At 36.3% G+C, this 24,475-nt stretch overlaps 1 protein-coding gene across 3 annotated transcripts in view; it reads right to left on the reverse strand.

Moving 5' to 3' along the window:
• USP34 (ubiquitin specific peptidase 34) overlaps positions 1-24,475 on the reverse strand; it is a 288,791-nt gene that overhangs the window by 94,921 nt on the left and 169,395 nt on the right. For all 3 annotated transcript variants that reach the window (XM_030827871.1, XM_030827873.1, XM_030827872.1), the window contains exons 28-37: positions 20,046-20,146; positions 19,646-19,855; positions 15,222-15,347; positions 13,610-13,732; positions 13,391-13,474; positions 11,884-11,970; positions 7,085-7,285; positions 3,317-3,399; positions 1,844-1,884; positions 1,581-1,705 (exon numbers count right to left, since the gene is read on the reverse strand). In XM_030827871.1, coding sequence (XP_030683731.1) covers positions 1,581-1,705; positions 1,844-1,884; positions 3,317-3,399; positions 7,085-7,285; positions 11,884-11,970; positions 13,391-13,474; positions 13,610-13,732; positions 15,222-15,347; positions 19,646-19,855; positions 20,046-20,146 — 1,181 coding nt within the window. The remainder of the gene's footprint in view (positions 1-1,580; positions 1,706-1,843; positions 1,885-3,316; positions 3,400-7,084; positions 7,286-11,883; positions 11,971-13,390; positions 13,475-13,609; positions 13,733-15,221; positions 15,348-19,645; positions 19,856-20,045; positions 20,147-24,475) is intronic.

Below are 24,475 nucleotides of genomic sequence, written 5' to 3' on the forward strand. Positions count from 1 at the left end.
TCCAGACTGGGTGGCAGAACAAGATTATGCCTCACAAAAATAATTAATAAATACAATGTTCTAATCCCATACATATATACATGTAAATTACACATGATCAAATAAAGTATCTCAAAGTATACCATAATATATAAATACAGTATTTTAGAAATCCTAAAGCATGGCCATAAAAACAGAAACAAAACAAAATAAGAACAACAGGTAAATACAAAGAATAATTGAATAAGGACATTTAGAATCATTTAAGTTATTTACAAGACAGTAAGAGGATAAAATATTTTCAGAACTAGAAGCAACACAGAAGCAACTTCAATCGGAATATTCTATAGATTGTAAGGAAACTGTCCAAATGTCAAAATGGTTACCTGAGACAGGACAAGAACATATATGGCATTATATCCAGAACTGATTTTTCTTTTTTTTTTTTTTTTTTTTTTTTTGAGAGTCTTGCTCTGAGCGTCTTCCAGGCTGGAGTGCAGTGGCGCAATCTTGGCTCACTGCAACCTCTGCCTCCCGGGTTCAAGCGATTCTCCTGCCTCAGTCTCCCAAGTTACTGGGATTACAGGTACCTGCCACCACGCCCAGCTAATTTTTTGTATTTCTAGTAGAGACAGGGTTTCACCATGTTGGCCAGGCTGGTCTTGCACTCCTGACCTCATGTGATCCACCCACCTCGCCCTCCCAAAGTGCTGGGATTACAGGTGTGAGCCACAGTGCCCAGCCAGAGCTAGTATTATTAGACAATGCAGATTTAAAAAATAAGTGACTTTGGAGCTAAATATATTATTGTGTGTTTCTATTATTTCACACAGGAATATGAGGTGAGTAATGCCAAGATATGGCTAATAAAAATTATATTGGCCTCAGTGTCAACATGGGAAGCAAAACATTTATTTATTTGTAGTCTCTCTAGCCTCTATTTCTACTTAAACAGAAAACGCAGGCTGGGTGCAGTGGCTCATGCCTATAATCCCAAGCAGTTTGGGAGGCCGAGGCAGGAGCATTACATGACACCAGGAGTTCAAGACCAACCTGGACAACACAGCAAGACCCTGTCTCTACAAAAAAGTTAAAAAACTAGCTGGGCATGGTGATGTGCACCTATGGTCCCAGCTACTTGAGAGGCTGAAGCCAGAGGATCGCTTGTTCCCAGGAGGTTGAGGCTGCAGGGAGCCATGATTGCACCACTGCACTCTAGCCTGGGTGACACAGGGAACAGGGAGATTCTGTCTCAAAGAAAGGAAAAAAAAAGGCCACAGAACCTTTCTAAAACATAAATTACCAAAATAAATTCTCAAACCCTTCCTACTACCTGGAAAAAGTTTTTTTTATTAATCCAAAGCAAAATAATCATTCTATAAACATTTCAGAAAAATATAAATGCTACATAATATATAATAGTCAAAAGTTCTTAAACATTGTACATAGTTCAAAACACTCTAGACCTTAAAGGATTAAGCAGATAATGTGATATATTTATGGACTCATGCATATTTGTTTCCATAGCTCTTTTATTATCAATGCTAATAACATGAAAACATATAAAAAGTAACAGTACTAACCTTCACTCTTTATCTTACCTCAGGAATAAGGAGAGTCAATTTCTTTAGCCAATCTTGTAAATGATCACTATCAGCAAGGCTAGATTTCACTAAAGAACAGCAATGAGCCCAACTCACCAAGAGCCACATTGAATAATGTGAAACTAAAGAAAAATTAGAAAACAGTTCATTATAAAGGTTTGTGCTAAAATGAAAACACAATGTTCATTATTAAAGGTAAAACATATCAATATATTATTCAAGTTTTTATTTATTAAAAGTTAACTTTGTGGAACCCTTACCTTCATGTCTAGACCTGTGATCAGACTGAGCTTTTAAAACTCTGTAAAGTAAAAAAATCACCACCACCAATTAAATTCAGCAATGAATTAAAAATAATTCTATTAACATATATCCTTTAAGGTTATCACTTCCCCCCAAAGAAAGGAAAGCAGTGGGTGTGTGAGAGTGAGTGAGTGAGAGTGAGTGTGAGAGTGTGTGTGTGTGTGTGTGTGTGTGTGTGTGTGTGTGTGTTTTAAAAGACAGGAGACAGGGTCTCACTCTGTTGCCCAGGCTGGAATGCAGTGGCATGATCATGGCTCACTGCAGCCTTGACCTTCCAGGCTCAAGCAGCCCTCCCACCTCAGCCTCCCAATAGCTGGGACTACAAGCATGTGCCACCACACCCAGCTAATTTTTGCAAAAGAAACTATATTTTAAGAGAGCTCCATTATTTATTTATTTTATATTCTTTATCATTTACTTAATGACTCACTGAAGACTCAAACTCATTGAAGAAGAGAGTAGAATAATGGTTACCAGAGGCTGGAGGGTGGGGTAGGCTAGGGTGGGGTGGGGCAGAGGGTGTAACTCAAAGGGTACGAAGTGCCAGATAGAGCAGGAAGTTTTGAGATCTATTACATAGCAGGGTGTCTAGTCAATAAAAATATATTGTATGTTTCAAAATAAACCAAATAAAAGAATCACTGGTAAAATCTTATTACAGCAAATACTAAATGACTTCAGATTTAATAAACAAAATTTGAATGAAAGAATATTGACTGAAATAAGTAAATCCTCAAGAAGTGCTCATGATTTAGTTACTAAAGAGATGTGTGTGACAAACACATAGGTTATAATGATTTACAGTCTAAACTTAAGACTCCTTTAAAAAATAATATAATCTGAATCTGATCATGAAGGCTAATCATGAAAACTCAAACTGAAAAGTACTCTATAAAATAATTGGCCTGTATTACTTGAAAATGTATCACGAAAGAAAGGCTGAGAAAGTTATCTCTGATGAAAAGAAACAGAAGAACTGACAACTAAATGCAATACAATTAGTTGATCCTGAAGCAAGAAAAATACTGTTATAAAGAATACCAATAGGATTATTTTAATATGAACTATATGTTAGATAACATATCAATGTTAAATTCTATAAATTTAAAAATTTTACTCTAGCTATTAAGAAAATCTCCTTGGTCTTAGGAGATACACAACAAAGTACTGGTAATCAGTCATGATATCTGTAATTCAGTCTCACAAGATTCAGGAAAACATGTAAACACACAGAAAATACGTGACTCATAAATACAAGACACATTTTAGCAAGAGGTTAATAATATGTAAATTTGGATGAAAGGTACAAGAGATTTCATCATAATATCCCCCAAATATTTTTATTAAGTTTAAAATTTTTCAAAATAAAGTTTTAAAACATTATATTCCTGCTACACATACACACATAAAATATATTTTAAAATGCATACCTAGGAGCCAGATTATCATACGTATAAGCAACAGACATAAGTCGCTGAATCAAACTGGTTCCTTGGACAAGAACAAGAAATACCTTTAAAACAAAAACATTTTAAAAGATATTTAAATACAGCAAAAGGAAAACTCTCAAAAAGCACTCATGATTTAGTTACTAAAGAGATGTGTATTACAAAATTTTAACCCAAAATTCCAAATTATTTTGATATTTATCTGTAACACAATAAAGAATGTCCTAAGAATTCTTTGAAAATACTGTAAAAATGCCAAGAATCAGAAAACCAGAATTTTATAATCACACGTAAGAGCAGCAACTGTAGGCTGGGTATGGTGGCTCACTGTAATCTCCCAGCAATGAGAGGCTCAGGTGGGTGGATTGCTTGAGCCCAGAAATCTGACACTAGCCTGGTCAATGTAGTAAAACTCCGTTTCCACTAAAAAAACAAAAATTAGCTGGGTGTGTGATGCATGTCTATAGTCCCATCTACTTTGGAGGCTGAGAAGGGAGGAACACCTGAGTCTGGGAGGCAGTGGCTGCAGTGAGCTGAGATTGTGCCACTGCACTCCAGCCTGAACAACAAAATGAGAATCTGTCTCAAAAAAAAAAGTAAGAAAGAAAAGAAATTACTAAGAATTTAGAAATAGGGGCAAAAATAGTCTTTATGTTCGATTCATAGATTCTCTGCATACCACTGAATTGGGGGAAAGAAATATATATATGTCAGTGGTTTCTTGGGAAGGGGTTGGTGAATAATTAAACATGTTTTCACTTTTGAAGAAAATACATTTAAAAAAAAAACATCAAGTAGTAATAGATTCCTCAACCATTCTGAAATAAAAATAAAAAAGCAATATAATATACCACGGGTAGAGAGCATGAATTCTAGATTCAAAATCCTGAGGTTCAACATTCAGCTTCAGGCTACATGATCCCAATATATATGGAATTCCTCAGTTCTAGTTCTTCCTCATATAATGGGAGAAAATAATTCACTAACTTAATGAATTATTAAATTTATTCTGCAGGTTGGAAGGCATTCTGTGCACATACTTCATAAGGCACTGTTTCTGCACTGGGGCAGGCAGCCACAGAAAACATGCTAACACAAGTATATACAATGTGCAAATAAGCAAAAGAAGGGAGCAGCAACTAAACCTGTCCCTGGCAGAAGTGAGAAAGCTTCCAGAAAAACTGATGTTTAGGCTAAATTTTGCAAGTAACTTTTTAAAATACTATTAAAAAGATCACACAGAAAAATGATGGTAAACTCTTAAATAAGTTAGTGTTCTTCCTTACTACCTACAGTATATCAACATTAGATGACTCTCTTCGGTATTAAGGCAACAAAAATTTTTATTTCCATAAATCTGAGATATACATACTAAGCTGTAATTATTTTGGGAAATAAACTCATGCAAAAACTATATAATATACACCTTTTCTAAAATAAAAAAAATAATAACATTGGCCCGGCGTGGTGGCTCACACCTATAATCCCAGCACTTTGGGAGGCCGAGGCAGGCGGATCACTTGAGGTCAGGAGTTTGAGATCAGCCTGTCCAAGATGGCAAAACCCCGTCTCTACTAAAAATACAAAAATTAGCCAGACATGGTGGCGTGTGCCTATAATCCCAGCTACCTGGAGGCTGAGGTAGGAAAATCGCTTGAACACAGGAGGCAGAGGTTGCAATGAGCCGAGATGGCGCCAGTGCACTTCAGCTTGGGCAACAGAGCTAGGCTCCGTCTCAAAAAAAAAAAAACCCCAAACCACTGGCATGTGTGTAGAAAAAAATCTCTGAAAAGATAACACGAAAAGATATTAAGAGTAGTCACCTATGACTACGGAAAAAGTTCGTTTGTATATTATGAATTTTCAGTAAGCTTGTAGTTGCATATTACTTTTAAACACAAACCAATAACCTATAAACCTCCATAAATGTGCATATGTATTTTACACATACACTTATATATATTTATATTATTAAAATCTCAAAAGGAAATTGCCAATAAAGGTCAATAAACATTGAAATTATTTAGTGAGTTGATGGAAAGGATCACAATTAGAGCATTATTATAACCTGGAAAGTTTACTCTGAAAAAAACACGACCAAAACATTATAGTAATGTAAGGTTACTAAAGTGGTAGTGCACAACACAGTATATTGTAGAATACATTCAGATTATATTGTACTCTGCATATGTTTCATTTTATATAAAATGACAGAGATCACTTTTCCCATTTAACCCCCAAAATTCCAAAAAGGAAATCTGCTTCAGGTTTCCATTTATACCAGTACTTTCTAACCTTATGTTCGTCACAATCTACCAGTAACAATTCATTACTTTGATGTTTCTTGGGTAGATATGAGATGAGGTTCTCAAAAGGTTACAGAATGAGATCTCCCTAAAATCTCACCTTGATCACTCCATACTTCCCGGCTCACTGATGGAGATGTTGGAAAGGCAAATATTTGATTACAGAATCCACAATCAAAAAGATTCTATTTTTATTGCTGGATGTCCTGGTTAATACAGTTGACCCTTGAACAACACAGGTCTGAACTGCACAGATCCACTTATATCTGGGTTTTCTCCCAACTCTGGCACTCCTAAGGCAGCAAGACCAACCCCTCACCTTCCTCCTTCTCTTCTACTTCCTGATCAATGTGAAGACCATGAGGATGAAGACCTTTATGATGACCCACTTCCACTTGAAGAATAGTAAATATATTTTCTTTTATGATTTTCTTAACACTTTCTTTTCTCTAGCTTACTTTAAGAATACAGTATATAATAGTATTAACATACAAAATATGCATTCACCAACTGTTGTTATTGGTAAGGCTTCTGGTTAATAGTAGGCTATCAGTAGTTAAGTTCTAGGGGAGTCAAAAGTTATACACAGATTTTTGACTGTACGGAGGGTCAGCATCCTTAACTCCTCTATTTTTCAAGGGCCAACTATATTTTCTTTCATCTCCAAATCCACCCTTTTATACACTTGTTCTATTAGGCTAGGGCTAATATATCAAAAACCAAATTCCTCCTTTGCCAGTTGGCTTCCTATTAGGTTCTGCCAGTCTAGGATACTTGAGAGACTCCTCCTTTCTTTTTTCTGTCAGCATTTATCTAAAAGTATTTACCTAGAAGAGACAGTTTGTTTCAGCCTTCAGCTTTTTTAGGCACTCCTACCACCAGCTTTATAAGGTCCCCTCTGAGAATCTTACAGCAGATGAGCATAAGAACATAACTGCTTTCTCAGAGGTCTAAACCCTGGTTTAACAGGATCCCTCCTGCAAGCTTCTAAGTTCCTGATAACCCAACCACTTCCCTAATGTTCCACAAGATCTAGGGGTGGTAAATGGCTCCTTATCTGGGTTACCTCACCACTCCCTTTTACTTTTAAAGCCTTGTAACACATGCATGTAAAACTGATTCCCTATTTTAAATTTCCTATGTTGAAATACCAACTATGGCTTCTGTTTTCATAAATGCATCCTCAAAGTATATAAATTACTGAGTTCAAAGAATAAATTCAGTCTCACAGATATTAAAATGGCACGATTCATTTCTGCATTCTGGATGATGAAATGAAAAGCATTACTGCTTCATAATCACTACTGCCTTAAAACAATGCCATCAGTTCAGCTGTCAGGTTAAGTCACAGTAATCTAGAATACATTTCTTAAGCATTAGCATATTTCTTCAGTTTATAAAAATAAATGGAATTCATCATTAAGCATTAACTTCTGCACTTTACCTCTGTTAATCGTGGTATATGAAGACCCTTAGCATGATCACCAGCAGCCTTCCTTGATTTGCCAGGCCAGCTTCTTTTCCTATGGCTTTCTGCTATACCAGACCAGGCAAAGACATCATGATAAGCTAAATCCAAATCGGATGGATCTACTGCAAACTGGCATATTAACTTCAGCAAGCAAGCAAGACAGTCTAGCTGCCACTGTAAATGAGAAGAAATGGTCAATTCCCTATTTTCATTAATTTAGAATGGCCACAATACAATTTTGAAATTAAAAGACCAGAAAATAAAAATAATTATAGCTAGTACTTAAACATGCACTATAAAAATTTTGCTGCTCAAATATTATGGTCGGTAACAATTCAATCTTATAAAAATGAAGAAAAAGTATCTAGAAATAAAGAGGGTATACAAGATGTATTTAATGAAATGGAAATGACACTTTTTCTTTAATGAAGGCAATATAAAAATATATGTAATAGACAGCTATGAGATTTTTGAAAAAAACATACTGCTCATAATTTATAATTTTTTAAAAAATTAAAATGACAAGGATATTACTTATCAATAAAATTAACTGAGAAACAAAGTATTATATGCTGTTTCTCCAAACAAGTGGCACAAACTGTTAATATTTAGGGACCAAATTGTTAGTAATTCTAGAAAATAATTCAACTGAAAATCTTCCACTTTCCATAACCACATTAAAAATAAACATTTATTTTATTTGAAAAATTGTTTTAAATATTGTTTAGCATGTGTAAAAAATAAAATTCACAGCTGACTGGAAGCTCAATTTTAATAACAGTTCACTTTAATTAGAATATCACTGATGTATAAGATGAGAGTTTCACGGCTTTTTCTTTAATAGTTCTTAACCTCCTGATCTCCTGATTCCACTGCCAAATATATTCCTATACAAATACACCAGAAAGAAATGGTACTTTCTTCCTGCAATAATAGCAATACTATATTACTGAACTGAAAGATAGATAGCAAGATAATTCAGAGAGAAAAAAAGTCTTTTCAACTAATTGGTGCTATAAAAACCAAATAGACATATGAAGGAGGAAAAAAATTCAATACTGCATACACAAAACTCAAAATGTATTGTTATAGATCTAAATGTAAAAGAAAAGACTATAAAACTTACAGAAAGCAGAGGAGAAAAGTCTTTGTGACCTTGGAACAAATATTTGTAGACTGGATACAAATTTCATTAAAATTAAAACCTCTCCCCTAAAAGATACTGTCAGTATAATGAAAAAGTAAGCCACAGCATGTGTGGGGGGCTTGTCCCCACACACACATCAGAGAAAGACTTCTCCATAATGTTTAAGGGAAAACACCATCTCACAACTATATACTAAGACATTTCACAAAAGAAGATACACAATCAACAAACACACAACATAATGCTAAACATCATTAGCAATGAGGGAAGGACAGGTGAAGCCACCGTGAGATAACACTACTATACCCACTAGAATAGCTCAAAGTTTAAAACCCTGGCCATATCAACTTCTGGCAAAGATGTAGAGTAAATGAAATTCTCGTATGTTGCATAGTACAACTGCTTTGGAAAACAGTTTGGCATCTTCTTATAAGATTAATCTTACACTCACCATATTATTTAGCAATTTCATTACTTGGTATTAATCCAAGAGATTAAAATATACATATACCAAATGACCTGTATGTGAATGTTTACAGAAGCTTTATTTTAATAACCCAAAACTATAAACCACTCAAATGTCAATAGGTGAGTAGATAAATGAATTGTGGTATACCTATACAACAAATATATTACTCAGCAGTGAAAACGAACCAACTACTGATACACATTTAACAACTTCAAAAAGCATTCTGAATAAAAGAAGCCAGATACTAAATGGTACATATTGCACTGATCCAATTACATGAAATTTTATAAAATGAAAATCTCATCTATTGTAACAGAAAGTGGAGGAAGAAAAATTAATAGCAAAACTGCAGGATGGAACTTCTTAAGTAATGGAAATATTCTTTGTTTGGATGTTAGAGCATTACATAAACATTTTTCAAAACTCACCCTTTAAAATGAGTGCATTATTTATTACATGAAAAGTGTACTGCAACCTCACATGATATGCAAAAATTAACTTAAAATGGACCAAAGACCTAAAAAATAAGAGCTAAAACCAGAAACCTCTTAACAGAAAACATAGTCATCAATCTCTGTGTAAGGGGATTAAGTAATGGTTTTGTAGATACAACACAAAAAGGACAAGCACAAAGGAAAACAGAGACACTAGACTTCATCAAAATTACAAATTTTTGTAAATCACAGGGTGCTCTCAAGAAAGAGAAAAAGGCAACCCATAGAATGGGAGAAAATATTTGTAAATCACATGCACTGTAAGGAATCAGTATCTGAAGTACATAAGGAATTCTAACAAATCAACAAAAAGACAACCCAATTAAAAGTGGGCAATGGATGTGAAATGACATTACTCCAAAGATAAACAAGTGGCCAATAAGCACATGGAAAGATGTTCGGCCTCATTAGTCACCAAAGAAATGCAAAACAAAACCACAACTAGGTACCACTTTACACACTAGGATAGCTAAAATAAAAGAGACACTAACAAGTCTTGGAAAGGATGTGGAAAAACTGGAACCTTCACACATCGCTGGAAGAAATGTAAAATGTTGCAGCTTTGGTAAACTGTTTGGAAATTCCTCAAAAAGTTAGAAGTTACCACAGGACCCAGAAACTGCACTCTATACCCAGGACACAACTGTTTATAACAACACTATTGATAATAGCCCCAAACTGGAAACAACGCAAATGTTCACCAACTCATCAATCTTCTACTCCCTAGATTCAGCTGTGACTGAACAAACATTTCACCAAAGATGTATGAATGAATGTGTGTGTGTGTATATATGTATACACACACACATACATGCATACATGCTTATGAATGGTCAACAGACACATAAAAAGCTGCTCAAGATCCTTAGCACTGGGAAAATGTAAATGTTAGAAATCACAATAAAATACCACTTAAGTATTGGCAAGGTATACCACTCCTAAGCATATATGCCAAAAAGAAGTGAAAATGTATTATCTATGCATAAACTCATAAACAAATGCTCACAATAGTCAAAGTGTAGAAATAACGCAAATGCTTCTCAATTGGTGAATGGATAAACATGTAATATAATTATTAAAAAAATGAATTATTGATATTTGCTACTTCCAAGGATGAATCTTGAAAATAGGCTAAGTGAAAGAAACCGGTCACAATGGACCATATATTGTATGGTTCCATTTATAGGAAATGTCCAGAATGGGCAAATCCACAGAAACAGAAAGCAGACTATAATGGTGGTTGCCTAGGGCTAAAGCGTTTGGGGGGAGGTTTCTTTTGAGGGGATACAACTGTTCTGGAATTAGATGGTGGTCATGGTCCCACAACTTTGTGAATATAGTAAAAACAGTACATTTTGGAAGAGTACATTGATTGCATGTTAACTATATTTCAAAAAAAATTTTAAACGTATACTTCAACTAAACTCACTTGAAAAGGAAAAAAAAAAATAAGAAACAAGAACAATCCTGAACTTAGAAGTATTTCATAATATTAAGAGAGATGCATTATAAACAGGAAATACCAGTTGACCTGAAAGCAATTTCTATCTTAGACATGCTTTGCATCTTGGGCATTATAAAGCTACAATAAACCACATATTGGCAATAAAATGTTTTTAGTAATACTTCAGGAAAGCATTCATAATTTCAAGAAAAACAAACAGAGAAAACCTTTAGCATAGGGGTGTCCAATCTTTTGGCTTCCCTGGACCACACTGGAAGAACAACAACTGTCTTGGCCCACATGTAAAATAAACTAACACTGACAATAGCTGATGAGCTAAAAAATTTAGACATAAGATTACTTGATGTCAAATCATTACACCTGACTCCTAGGTTAGAAGGCAATTCAAAAAAAGCAAAACAAAACAAAACAAAAAAACCACAGGAACTAAGAAAATACTTGAATTCAATGTTTGATAACGCTAAACTGCTTTGATGGAAGAAAATGGAATGTCCTTTACAATGAGCTTGAAACTGGCCTGTGTGGTTTTGTATATCATTATTAAGATTTAAACATTCTACAAGCAATTTTATTTACATATAGTACTTCTTCAAATCACGGTAGTAAAGTTAACATTTTTAAAAATTTCCATTTTTTTATGCAAGTTCACAGAAAAAAAATTCCATTTTGTTGAGGACCAATACTTTTGTAAAATATTATAAAAATACAGCAACAATGTCTAATTGCTATAAAAATTTCTAGAGGCTTACTCTCAATTTCTGTATCCATCTCAATGTAAGCCAGTCAACATGGTCTGGAAACACATTTTTTATTATTACTACTATAAAGGAAGAAATGATCAAAACAAAATAAAACAAAGTGTTTTAAAAAACCTAAGATGTAAACCAAATTTTTAAAAAGCGACCAAACTTTATATAAATATTAATATATAATTTATCAACCTAAAGGAAACATGTTTATGAACTGGCCAGAGTTTAGAGTAATTAATTTTATCAGAAGAATGTTTTAATACAGATAACATGAAAAACACTTATTCCTAATTAGTTTATCAAACTCTGTATTTTTAAATTCATTTCTGCTATATTCCATACTTTATTATAAGGAACTATATGGCAAAAGCTACACTTGCTGATGAAATGGAAGTGTTTCAAATGGGATAACTACTGTAACTAGTTGAAACCGTAAATTTGCACTTACCACAGTCCATGATTCCTGCTCTTTAGGCTCTAGAATTCCAGAATTAAAAATTTCTAGTAACTGTTGAAGCCCTCCAGCAGCAACAAACTGTAGGCAATTGTGAAAGTAATAGTAAGAGAAAAGCAGATACATAATGCAATAATGCTTGTTGATTCAGTAAATGGATATGTAAACTATTACATCTTTTATTTACACAATTATTCTTTCATTTAAATTACCAAAATAATTTCTAGACAAAATAGTAAGATAAAGCCTACTTTCAAGAATTTAAGGGTGGGTGCAATGGTTCATGCCTGTAATCCTAGCACTTTGGGAGGCCAAAGCCAGAGGATGGCTTGAGGTTAGGACTTTGAGACCAGCCTAGGCAACACAGGAAGACCTCATCTCTACAAAAAATAAAAAAAATTGGCCGGGTATGGTGGCTTGTGCCTATAGTTTCAGCTACTAGGGAGGCTGAGGCAGGAGGATCACTCGAACCCAGGAGGTCAAGGCTGCAGTGAGCCATGATCATGCCACTGCAATCCAGCCTGGGTGACAAGGTGAGCCCTGTCCTAAACAAAACAAAATAAAACAAGAATTTAAAAAAATATACACTTGAGGCCGGGTGCAGTGGCTCACGCCTGTAATCCCAGCACTTTGGGAGGCTGAGGCGGGCGGATCACGAGGTCAGGAGATCAAGACCATCCTGGCTAACATGGTGAAACCCCATCTCTACTAAACATACAAAAAAATTAGCCGGGTGTGGTGGCGGGCGCTTGTAGTACCAGCTACTCGGGAGGCTGAGGCAGGAGAATGGCGTGAACCTGGGAGGCGGAGCTTGCAGCAAGCAGAGATCGCGCCACTGCACTCCAGCCTGGGTGACAGAGCGAGACTCCGTCTCAAAAAAAAAAAAAATTTTATACACACACACACACACACACACACACACACACACTTGAAAAAGCCTATAAACATCTTTCTGTTCCATTAGCCATTTAGTCCTAGACACTGGGATGTCCTCTCAGTATCTTTTTTTGCTGCCCAGGCTGGAGTGCTGTGGTGTGATCTCAGCTCACTGCAACCTCCACCTCCTGGGTTCAAGTGATTCTCTTGCCTCAGCCACCTGGGTAGCTGGGATTTTGGGCAGTGTGCTACCACACCCAGCTCATTTTTGCATTTTTAGTAGAGACACGGGTTTTACCATGTTGGCCAGGCTGGTCTCAAACTCCTGACCTCAAGTGATCCATCCGTCTCAGCCTCCCAAAGTGCTGGATCACAGGTGTGAGCCACCATGCCAGGCCTCTCACAGTATTTCAACAGAGGGAAAATCAGAGCTAAAAACAGGAGCATCAAGGCATTAAATAATCTGTTTACATAATTGCAACTTAAAGTAATACATGATTTTTAAACTATGCTTTATTTTAATAGTATATTAGTTTAAAAACAATGAAGAATTATGGTACCCACTTTTGAAAAACTGGAGATAAATTATTTTTATCAATACATTGAAAAACACATATGATCAAACCTTGCAACTCCAGGAATTTTTACTATTTTCCACTTGATCTTCACTTGAATCATCTGAATCTGGATAAAGATCACTGTAACTTCCCTATGAGAAAGGCAAAAAAAGTAAGGCAGAATGGCGGAAGAAAGAATTATTCTAGAATGGAAAAGACAATACATTATAGAATTTTGCTCCAGAGAGAATACAAACATTTAATGATAATAATGGAAATGCAATTACCGTTGACTCCCTCCTTATTCTTCTGTTAGGTTTTCCCAGTGCTTCAATAATTTCCAGAGCATACAATAGCTTGTGGGCGCTCTTAATTTTGAGAAGTTCTTTCCAATTAAATCCATCATTACTCTTAAATTAGAAAAACATGTTTCTCAAGCCAACTTACTCAGGGAACACAAAAAAGAAAAACTTTAAACAAACTGACACTACATAAAAACTCAAAATATTATATATACTTTGAAACATATTAAAACATATGAAGACTAGTTATACAATTGGTACAAATGGTATGCTTAAAACATCAATTATTCATTAAATTTTCTGAAAATTAAACCAATAAAATTAATATACAAACAGCAGCATGGGAAAATAATTAACTAACTGTTAATCTTCCCAATTAAAAGACGAAACAACACTGTAATCTAGTTGAGTAGGTAAACTTCTAAAGATGGTGATGAATTAAATGTCTGTACTTAATAGTTACAACTATGTATTCAAAAGTTATACAAATACATGAAGTCAGGAACACTGCTGTTTTCTACTGTCAATTCATGAAATAATGTAATTCACACTTAATGTGCATCTTTGAAATGCTATTACTAGTGCTACTGTAAGTCATCATTTGGCATTTTGAAGAGCCCATCTTTTTCACTTCCAAGCCTTGTGAGATACTGGATCTCCCAAAATCACATGATAATGTTCCAAATCCTAGAATTAGCATAACATTAGGACATTTATTTTTTCATTCATCCTATAGGAGTTCTTTCGGAGATCTCCTCAAATAAACTACTTATTATACAAATTTTAAAAACAATCTTTAAGCCAGGGGCAGTGGCTCATGCCTATAATCCCAGCATTTTGGGAGGCTGAGGTGGGCAGATCATTTGAAGTCAGGAGTTATAGATCAACTTGGCCAAAATGGTGAAACCCTGTCTCTGCTAAAAATACAAAAATGAGCCAGGCATGGTGCACACGCTTATGGTCTCAGCTACTGGGGAAGGTGGGGGGAGGAAGGATCACTTGAGCCCTCGTGGTTGTGGTTGCAGTGAGCTGAGACCACACCACCGTACTCCAGCCTGGGTAACAGAGTTAAGACCTTATCTCAAAAATAAATAAATAAATAAAAACCGTCTTTAATGTTAAAGACTTTACAAAGATACCCAACAATGTGAGGTGGTGTCCATATGGAAAAAAAATTACCACACAGATATTAAATTTGCCTAATTTTCTCCAATTCCATCAGTTAATTTGTATAAGCATACAAAACAAATACTGATGCACATCATTTCACCTCTGTGTATTTTCTCTAAACATTACTTTTTGTTGCTAAGAATAAAAAACAATATTAAAAGCATACCGTAATATGAAAAAACACTAATATAAAATGTCAATAATTTTAGAAAACATCTTCATCTTACATTTAGCCTCTGATATATTATTCACCCTCACTAAATAAACAAATGAAAATTAAAATGAAGTGGCACTTTTTACCTATTATATGGGTAAAAACTATATCCAGATTTACTGAGGGTACATCAACAGGCAATCTTCTACACTGTCAATAGGAATATAAACTGGTAACAGCCTCTAGGAGAGTAAAGCGATTTTGTGGGCTCACCTGCTCATCTGAGATATTCTGGAATGCCATCAACATATTAGGACATGTAGGAAGAAGCATCAGTAGCTCCCAGACCCGCCTAGACAGATTTTCTGCATGAAGATGAAGTTCTTCACATCGTAAGCTCTACACAAATAAGAACAACTGCTTTATCAAAACAGATCAGAAAAGAAAAAGTTTTAAGTTCAAATTTTTGAGTAAAATAATTATCAAATTTGCTAATAGTTTTTAGCCTCACTTTTTGAAAAGTGAGAAATGAAACATTTGTTATATGATACATAATATTTGAGAAAATTAATAGCCAAGCAGTGTTTTTTCAACTTCTTACTGAACATTTTTCTAGAAAAGCTTTCCTCTAAGACTGATCATGTTCCTCAGGAAACTTTTGAAATAAAAGTGAAAACATCTGTTTAAAGGCCATTCTAACAAATTTCAACATGACTATCATCTATTTCCATTTTGCAGGTCACGGTCACTATTCTAAGCACAATAAAGACTTGGTGAATTAAATCCTTGAACTTCCATTTAGGAAAAGAGCCCGTTTCTCTTATTTTGCTAATCTAAACCTCATTTTTCAGTCTCAGATGAGCAGACATTAAGAAGAAAGCAAACAATTTTAGAGAACTATTTTCTTCCATTATCATTTGTTAAATCTGAGTTCCGAAACTTGCTAAGGCAAGAGTAAGCTAAATAACGTTTCAAAAACCATTTACAAAATCAGCAATTAAAAAAAAATTAAAGTACCACCCTGAGAGGTAAAAAGAGTAAAAACTAAATTGACAGTTTTGGTATTTTCCAAGGAGTATATTAATTTATTACTACTGCTACTATCATAGTGATTCTTTGGTATAACATGGTCTAGGGATATTCTATAAGCCTATAAAAAGACACTTAGTTCTTTTGGTATAATAGCAGAAAGATGGTACACTTTGGTGGCAAGGAAATCTTTTTTTTTTTGAGATGGGGTTTTGCTCTTGTTGCCCAGGCTGGAGTGCAATGGCACGATGTCGGCTCACTGCAACCTCCGCCTCCCAGGTTCAAGCAATTCTCCAATGTCAAGGAAATCTTAGAAAGTTTCAAGGTAAATTTGGTCTTTCACAAGCTTGAAGAACAAAGAGGAGCAACCCTTGAGTAACACTTGCACTATACTTGAGGAAATGGCACTCAGTTCTTCAATAAAACTCATCATTCCTTTGTAAATAACCATTAAAAAGAGAGAAATATTGAACTCTGTGCAAAAAAGGATTAGAAAGAAAAATATCTCCAAAGTGTGCATAAGTATGTTCTGCTATGACTGAAAGTCTCATGAGACATACACAGTAAAGATACTTTTACTTTTTTGTGTAGCTCTCATCAGGGCCAAACCTATCTTATTCAGCAAAGAATCCGTTATCAACCTGCCAAAAATAAGGTTCAATAAAATATCTGCAGCTGGGCACAGTGGCTCCCGCCTGGAATCCCAGCACTTTGGGAGGCCGAGGCGGGCGGATCACAAGGTCAGGAGATCAAGACCATCCTGGCTAACAGAGTGAAACCCTGTCTCTACAAAACTACAAAAAAAAAAAAAAAAACTAGCTGGGCGTGGTGGCGTGCGCCTGTAGTCCCAGCTACTCAGGAGGCTGAGGCAGGAGAATCACTTGAACCTGGGAGGCGGAGGTTGCAGTGAGCCGAAAACACGCCACTGCACTCCAGCCTGGAGGACAGAGTGAGACTCTGTCTCAAAAAAAAAAAAAAAAAAAAAAAAAAAAAAATCTGCTGAAACAATGAAATGCTTTCCCTTTGGTTTAAGTCTCACTACTCAGACTAACGTAACAGCCTATTAACATAACAGCCCAGGATCTCTTATCACTGGTCCTGGTTTTCTCTACTAAATCCTCCACACAAACATCTAAATTTTGTTTCTAAAAGCCCAGAAAAGAGCTCATTCTGCTGCTTAAAACCAGCCATAATGATGGATTTAAAAAAATCATTTAGGTCCTCTTGTGGTACAGGTTACAGTCTACCTTTCTGTCCTAGTATTTAAATTACACTATGCTTGTATTCCCAGTTCCTCAAACATGTCATTTGCTTTCTTAATGAAGAAAATCTGTAATGCTTTTCTCTTCACTCTTAACAGTAGCTGGACCCAATTTGAACAATTCCTCTTTTGAAAAAACCTTCTGCAAGTTTTTGTCCCCCTCCTCACATTATTCCCCTAATACATGGAACAGAACAACCAGCACTAGGTGAGAAAATGGAGGTTTCATGGGCACCTATTAATGATTATTCTGCTTGAAAAAACAATGGAGATTTCTTGGGAATTTAAGAATGTACTACCACGTGAGAAACTGAGGTGTAAGAAACAGAAGGCTCAATGGCAGCCCAGTGCATCCATTATCAAACACATCATGGAAATGGGAAGAAGTCACTTAATCTTGGGGAAGAAAGAAAAGCATACTAGCCTAACACAGAGAAAACCATCAAAATACCACCATTTTAACTGCCTCTCAATCTCAAAATTGTGATTCACTGCATAAGCTACGTGAATACATGAAAAGGTCTCAGAATAAGCCCATTTAAAGGCATTGTTTTAAAAGTTAGTGGATTGAATATGGCTCCTTTAGGTGATATCATACATACTCTTGCCTCTGAATGCCATCTTCAGGCTGGGCACAGCAGCTTATGCCTATGATCCCAGCACTTTGGGAGGCTGAGGTGGGAGGATCACTTGAAGCCAGGAGTTTGAAACCGACCTGGGCAACATAGACAGACCATGTCTACAAAAAAATTAAAAAATTAGCCAGGCACATTGGCATGTGCCTGGAGTTCCACCTATTCAGGAGGCTGAGGCAGCAGGATCACTTGAACCTGAGAGATCAAGGCTACACTGAGCTACGATCATACCACTGCACTGCAGCCTGGGTGACACACTGAGACCATGTCTCACGAAAACAAAAATAATAATAAAATAAATGGCATCTTTATAGTGATAACCCGCAAACCATTTTTCTAGACTATACCTTTTTTCTCTGAGCTCCATAATTATATATCCAAGTGATTACCTGACATCTCTACTTGATGTTCCTCAGGCATCCATCTATCCTCCAGCTCAAATGGAATCCACCCAGTTGCACAGGCCAGAAACCCAATGCCATTTCTGTCTTCCTTCTCCTCTTCATTCCCTACTCCTAAAACCCAAACCACCACCAAGTGATGTTGTTTTGACCTGTCGATTTATTTCCACTGCTGCCATCCTATTCCAGGGCAACTCGTTCCTGGACTCGTATATCAAATGCTTTACTGACTTTGTTACTTTTGCCAAAGAAACTTCTAAGGTATAAAACAAAAATCAGAACATGTGTTTATCCTCTGTTTAAAATCTTTCAATGATGTCCACTTTAAGTAAAATGGAAATGACTCACAATGACGCAAAAGGTTTACATTATTTCACTCTGCCTACCTTTCCAATCTCATTCCTCCCATTCTACTCTCCCATCCTCTTCCACATTCTCCTTTCTAGCTCTAACAATTCCTAAACTTGCCTAACTCCTTATATCAAGCGTTTCTCCAGAAACCCTTTCTCCAGATTACTCTATCTAGACCATTTCTCATCTTTCTAACTAGCTTTTCATCCTTCTAGCTCAGATTATATATGTCTCCCTCAGAGAGCCCTTTCTAGACCAAAGTATTAAAAACAGTAATTTTTTTTTTTTTTTTTTTTGAGACGGACTCTCGCTCAGTCACCCAGGCTGGAGTGCAGTGGCACGATCTTGGCTCACTGCAACCTCTGCCTCCTGGATTCAAGCGATTCTCCTGCCTCAGCCTCCCAAGTAGCTGGGATTACAGGCACATGGCCCATGCCCAGCTAATTTTTGTATTTTTAGTAGAGACGGGGTTTCACCATGTTGGTCAGGCTGGTCTTGAACTCCTGACCTTGTGATCTGCCCATCTCAGCCTCCCAAAGCGCTGGGATCACAGGCATGAGCCACCACCCCAGCCCAATTTTACTACTCTTAAAAGATTACTGAGGGCCAGGCATGGTGGCTCATGCCTTTAATCCCAGCACTTTGGGAGGCCGACATGGGTGGATCATGAGGTCAGGAGTTCAAGACCAGCCTGACCAACATAGTGAAACCCCATCTCTACTAGAAATACAAAAATTAGCCGGGCGTGGTGGCACACACCTGTAATCCTAGCTACTTGGGAGGCTGACGCAGGAGAATGGCATGAACCCGGGAGATGGAGCTTGCAGTGACCTGAGATCCTGCCACTGCACTCCAGCCTGGTCAATAGAGTGAGATGGTGTCTCAAAAAACAAAACGAAAAAAAAAAAGGAGAGAAAATTATATACTTTATAACGTTATATAAACTATAGTTTTATTAAAGATACTATATGCTCTCAACAGAGACACAAAACAAGACTTGTGAAAATGAAACATAGTCACCTCACTATCATCCACTGCCACTTTTCCTGAGGGTGGTTTAAATGATGCAAGCATCTCTAATAAATCAAAAAGAGTAGTTAAATGAGGTTCTTGTAAAAGCAAAAGCATTGGAATGTTGTCCTTCTGAGGTGGTGGGAGGCAAGATGCTGGCAGCTGAACACCTTCCCCTTTCCGTTCTCTCCTTGGTGCACCCAAAGATACAAATACCATCTATAAAAAACAGCAAAAAAAATTTATGCATATCAAGCTTTTAGTTTAATAAAACAGTAAATCTGAAGTATATAATCACTTAAAATTTTAATATAACAAAGCAATAAGAGCTGTTGAATAGTCACATCTGTGACTATTCAACTGATTATAAACAGATCATTAAAATTCAAACCACGTTTTATATATGTACCTGCATATCCTTAAAACCAAGCTCATGAAGTGCTTTTTCATCATAATCTGTTGTTAACTCGTGTCCAGATGAGATCATCCTGACAGGTCCCATGAGGCCTCCTTAAAAACAGCAAAACATGGAAATGAATTTGTTTTTAAGAATTAACTTACTTGCTGATAAGAATATGTAGTTGTAGCAATTAAACACACTACATGTTAAGTTTAAATGTAATTCCAACCCTCCAGATCTAAGGTAAAGACAGAAAACTCAATAGATTGAGGATAGTTATTTCTAGAATGCATTAAGTCCTTTTTGCTGCCTACACCTTCAACTTCATTTCCCACCATCTTCCCTACCTCACACTATGTTCAGCCAACTGGCCTCCTTGCCCTTTCTTGAAAATAACAAGTATATTACCAACTCGAGAACTAAGATTCCTCTCCAGGAATTCAAGATACTTATTTTCTCACCTCTTTCAAGTCTCTCATCCAATGGGAGCTTTTTCCTTACCGCCCAATCTAAAAGCTTCATTTCACCATTAACCCTTTACTCTGCTTTATCTTTCTTTAAAGCACTGGTTAACGCCTCATTATTTGTTATCTGGGAAGGGAAGGGAGGGTGAGGAGAAAAAAGAGAGGGAAGGAAAGGAAAAAGGGAAGGAAAAAGGAAAGAAAGAAAGAAAAAAAATAAGGAAAGGGAAAAGGAAAGGAAGAATGACAAATTCCCAGTTCCACAAGGGCAGAGGTGTTTTATTCACACATGCATGCCAGGCACTAAAATGGAGAAGACATTCAAATTAAGTATTGTATAACGTACAACTTTTTTGGGGAAAAAAATGATTAGAGCAGGAAAATTAAGCAAAATTAAATGTCTGATGAATAATTTAAACTTTTTAAATATTGCTAAATTTCATTCAATATAGAAAAACTCCACTGAACACACACTAAACAATTACTTTCAAGAAAAATGAGTGGGGCAAAGCTATTGCTTTTCATAATGACACATAACATTTTAAAATTACCTTTCCCTTCACATAAATATAAAAGGTCTGTGGAAAAATATTTCAAACACAGAAGGAATATGTTTTTCTTCCAAGATGAGTCACACTGGCAATTTGCCTTAAGCACAATTTTTTTTATAACTAAATTGGTAATCACTGTATAGCTAAATCTATGATTCTTTCCCTTTCTCATTATTTCTAGCCCTCAATCTTGGCCCTCAAAATGCTTTGACAAACATTCAATCCTATTTTCTTCTAAATTTTCCTACCATTTGTTAATACAGATATAATATTTTAAACATATCCTAAGTATTAGAAAAAGAAGGGGTTTTTCTTTCCCCAAACTGAACAAGTCATATATGACTAATTTTCAGTATCCATTCTGTATCATTTAACAATTCCCACACCAAAATCATATTATGGTTTAATGTTTATATAGCTAGTACAGAAGTTCAACTTTCTATTATCCTTTTGAATTTTTCTCCCAGAACTCTTTTTTTCTTTTTCTTTTTTTGTAAAGTGCCAATTTACTGACCTCCCAGAACTTCTAATATTGCTTAGCTTATTCATACAGATAACTTCACAGTAATTTCATCAAATTTTAAACAAAAATTACATTGGAATTATTGACGGAACATTTTAAAAAATAAATTTACCCAACATCTTTACAATATTCGGTACAGAGACATGCTATTTCAATGTACTCAGCTGTTCACTTATCTCCAAAAGTTCCATTCTCACATTTCACAAAGACCTCATATTATCGTAATTTTTTTTTTTTTTTTTGAGACGGAGTCTCACTCTGTCACCCAGGCTGGAGTGCAGTGGCTCAATCTCAGCTCACTGCAACCTCTGACTCTTGGGTTCAAGCAATTCTCCAGTCTCGGCCTCCTGAATAGCTGGGACTACAGGCATGCACCATCACACTTAACTCATTTTTGTGTTTTTAGTAGAGACGGGTTTCTCCATGTTGCCCAGGCTGGTCTCGAACTCTTGACCTCCGGTGATCCGCCTGCCTCGGCCCCCCAGAGTGCTGGGATTATGGGCATGAGCCACCGCGGCCCAGCAAGAATATCATAACATCTTAAAATTGCTATTGTATACTTGATTTCTTTAGTGTCCTATTCATCATGTTGCTTACAAATTATAACTGAATAATAGCGATACCATTTTATAGTGTATTTTACTTTATTCAAATCATTTTGTATTATACAAAACTAGAAGAAAAGTATATGCTTATAAAGCAGCGTATTCATTAAGAAAAGCTTTGGCTACTGGATGGACACAAATTCCGTATTAAACTTTTTTTTTTTTTTGAGACAGAGTCTCGCTCTGTCGCCCAGACTGGAGTGCAGTGGTGCGATCTCAGCTCACTGCAAGCTCCGCCTCCCAGGTTCACGCCATTCTCCTGCCTCAGCCTCCCAAGTAGCTGGGACTACAGGCACCCGCCACCACGCCCAATTTTTTGTATTATTAGTAGAGACGGGGTTTCACCATGTTAGCCAGGATGGTCTTGATCTCCTGACCTCGTGATCTGCCCGCCTCAGCCTCCCAAAGTGCTGGGATTACAGGCGTGAGCCATTAATACTTTGGTAGTTTTTTTTGTTTTGTTTTGTTTTGAGGAGTCTCGCTCTGTCGTCCAGGCTGGAGTGCAATGGCATGATCTCGGCTCACTGCAACCTCCACCTCCTGGGCTTAAGCGATTCTCATGCCTCAGCCTTCGAAGTAGTTGGGATTACAGGTGCACACCACCAGGCCCAGCTAATTTTTGTATTTTTAGTAGAGACAGGGTTTTGTCATGTTGGCCAGGCTGGTCTCAACCTCCTGACCGCAAACGATCTGCCTGCCTTGGCCTCAAAGCCTTGGGATTACAGGCACAAGCTACCGCGCCCGGCTATACTTTGGTAGATTTTTATTAAATGTCTAACTTGATGAGACAATTAAATGTAATGATTAATAGTTGCAATATTAAAACACTTAGTCATGACTAATTGCTACTCTAATAAAGCATGTGTAACTTTGTTACAAAAGAGAACTGCAATGACTAGCATTTTATTTAGCATACTGGCCTGTATTTGATGTGAGATAGGCCAATATTCTATGTGTTAATGACAAGTGTTATGGTTTGAATATATGTGTTCCCCAAATTTGTATGTTGAATCCTAATTACCAAGGTGATGATATTTGGAGGTGGGATCTTTCGGAGGTTATTAGATATTAGGCAGAGTCCTCCATCAATGGGAGTGGTGTCTCTACAGGCTCAAAGGAGCTTGCTGGAGCCTTTGACGCAATAAAGCACCATCTATGAGAAAGCTGTCACTAGACACTGAATCTGCTGGCACCTTCATCTTGGAATTCCCAGGTTCTAGACCATGAGAAATAAATTTTTTTTGTTTATAAGCTACCCCCGTTTATGGTATTTTTATATAGCACGCTGGATGGACAATGACAACACATTAATGTTGACTATTACGGCTGAAATGGATTTTATAATACATTGAGCTGCTTTCTATCTTTTACTACTTTTGAGATCTTTTTAACATAAGAACTGCTTCTTCCTTATCAGTTCTAAATAGAATTTCTACCTTTTAAAAAAATACTAATGTTTCAAGACAAAATGAAATCTTAAAAACTCTTGATTTATAATTGAATACTGAAAACACACATGCAATTTTTTCCCTTTACAACTCCAATAAAATAAATTTTAAAAATTTTACAGACGTAGGACGGGTATGGTGGCTCACGCCTGTAATCCCAGCACTTTCGGAGGCCGAGGCGGGCCGATCATGAGGTCAGGAGTTCGAGATCAGCCTGGCCAATATGATGAAACCCTGTCTCTACTAAAAATACAAAAATCAGCCAGGCGTGGTGGAGCGCGCCTGTAGTTGCGGCTACTTGGGAGGCTGAGGCAGAAAAACTGCTTGAACCCGAAGGCAGAGGTCGCAGTGAGCCGAGATTGTGCCACTGTACTCCAGCCTGGGCAACAATGAGAGACTCCAGAAAAAAAAAAAAATTAGACATAAACTGACAAGGAGAAAAAAAGAAGAGATCATACCAACAAAGTTTGCAAGATGACCACAAAATAAACTTGTGATGAACAGCAAACCCCAAAAAAAGATAAATCGCAAAATGATTTAGCATAGGAGTAAGATCAACATCTAACCCTCACACACAAAAAACAAAAGGAAGAAAGAAAAGGAACAGTGCCTCAGAAATCAGCAACACCTTAACCAATAGCCTAGAAACATTATAGGCTCAGAAATTAAAAGGTTAAGGAGAGAAGAAAAAGAGAAAAAAATGAAGCACTATATAATTGCTAACCTTTTCTAAGTTTGATAAAAGTTATAAACTCACAGATCTAAGAAGGTAAACTAAACCCAGATCTCAGAAAGAAAAGTACACTCATAATCAAAATGCTGAAAATCAACATTAAAGAAAAATCTTTATA

This window comes from Nomascus leucogenys, chromosome 14, assembly GCF_006542625.1.
Source record: "Nomascus leucogenys isolate Asia chromosome 14, Asia_NLE_v1, whole genome shotgun sequence".
NCBI lineage: Eukaryota > Metazoa > Chordata > Mammalia > Primates > Hylobatidae > Nomascus > Nomascus leucogenys.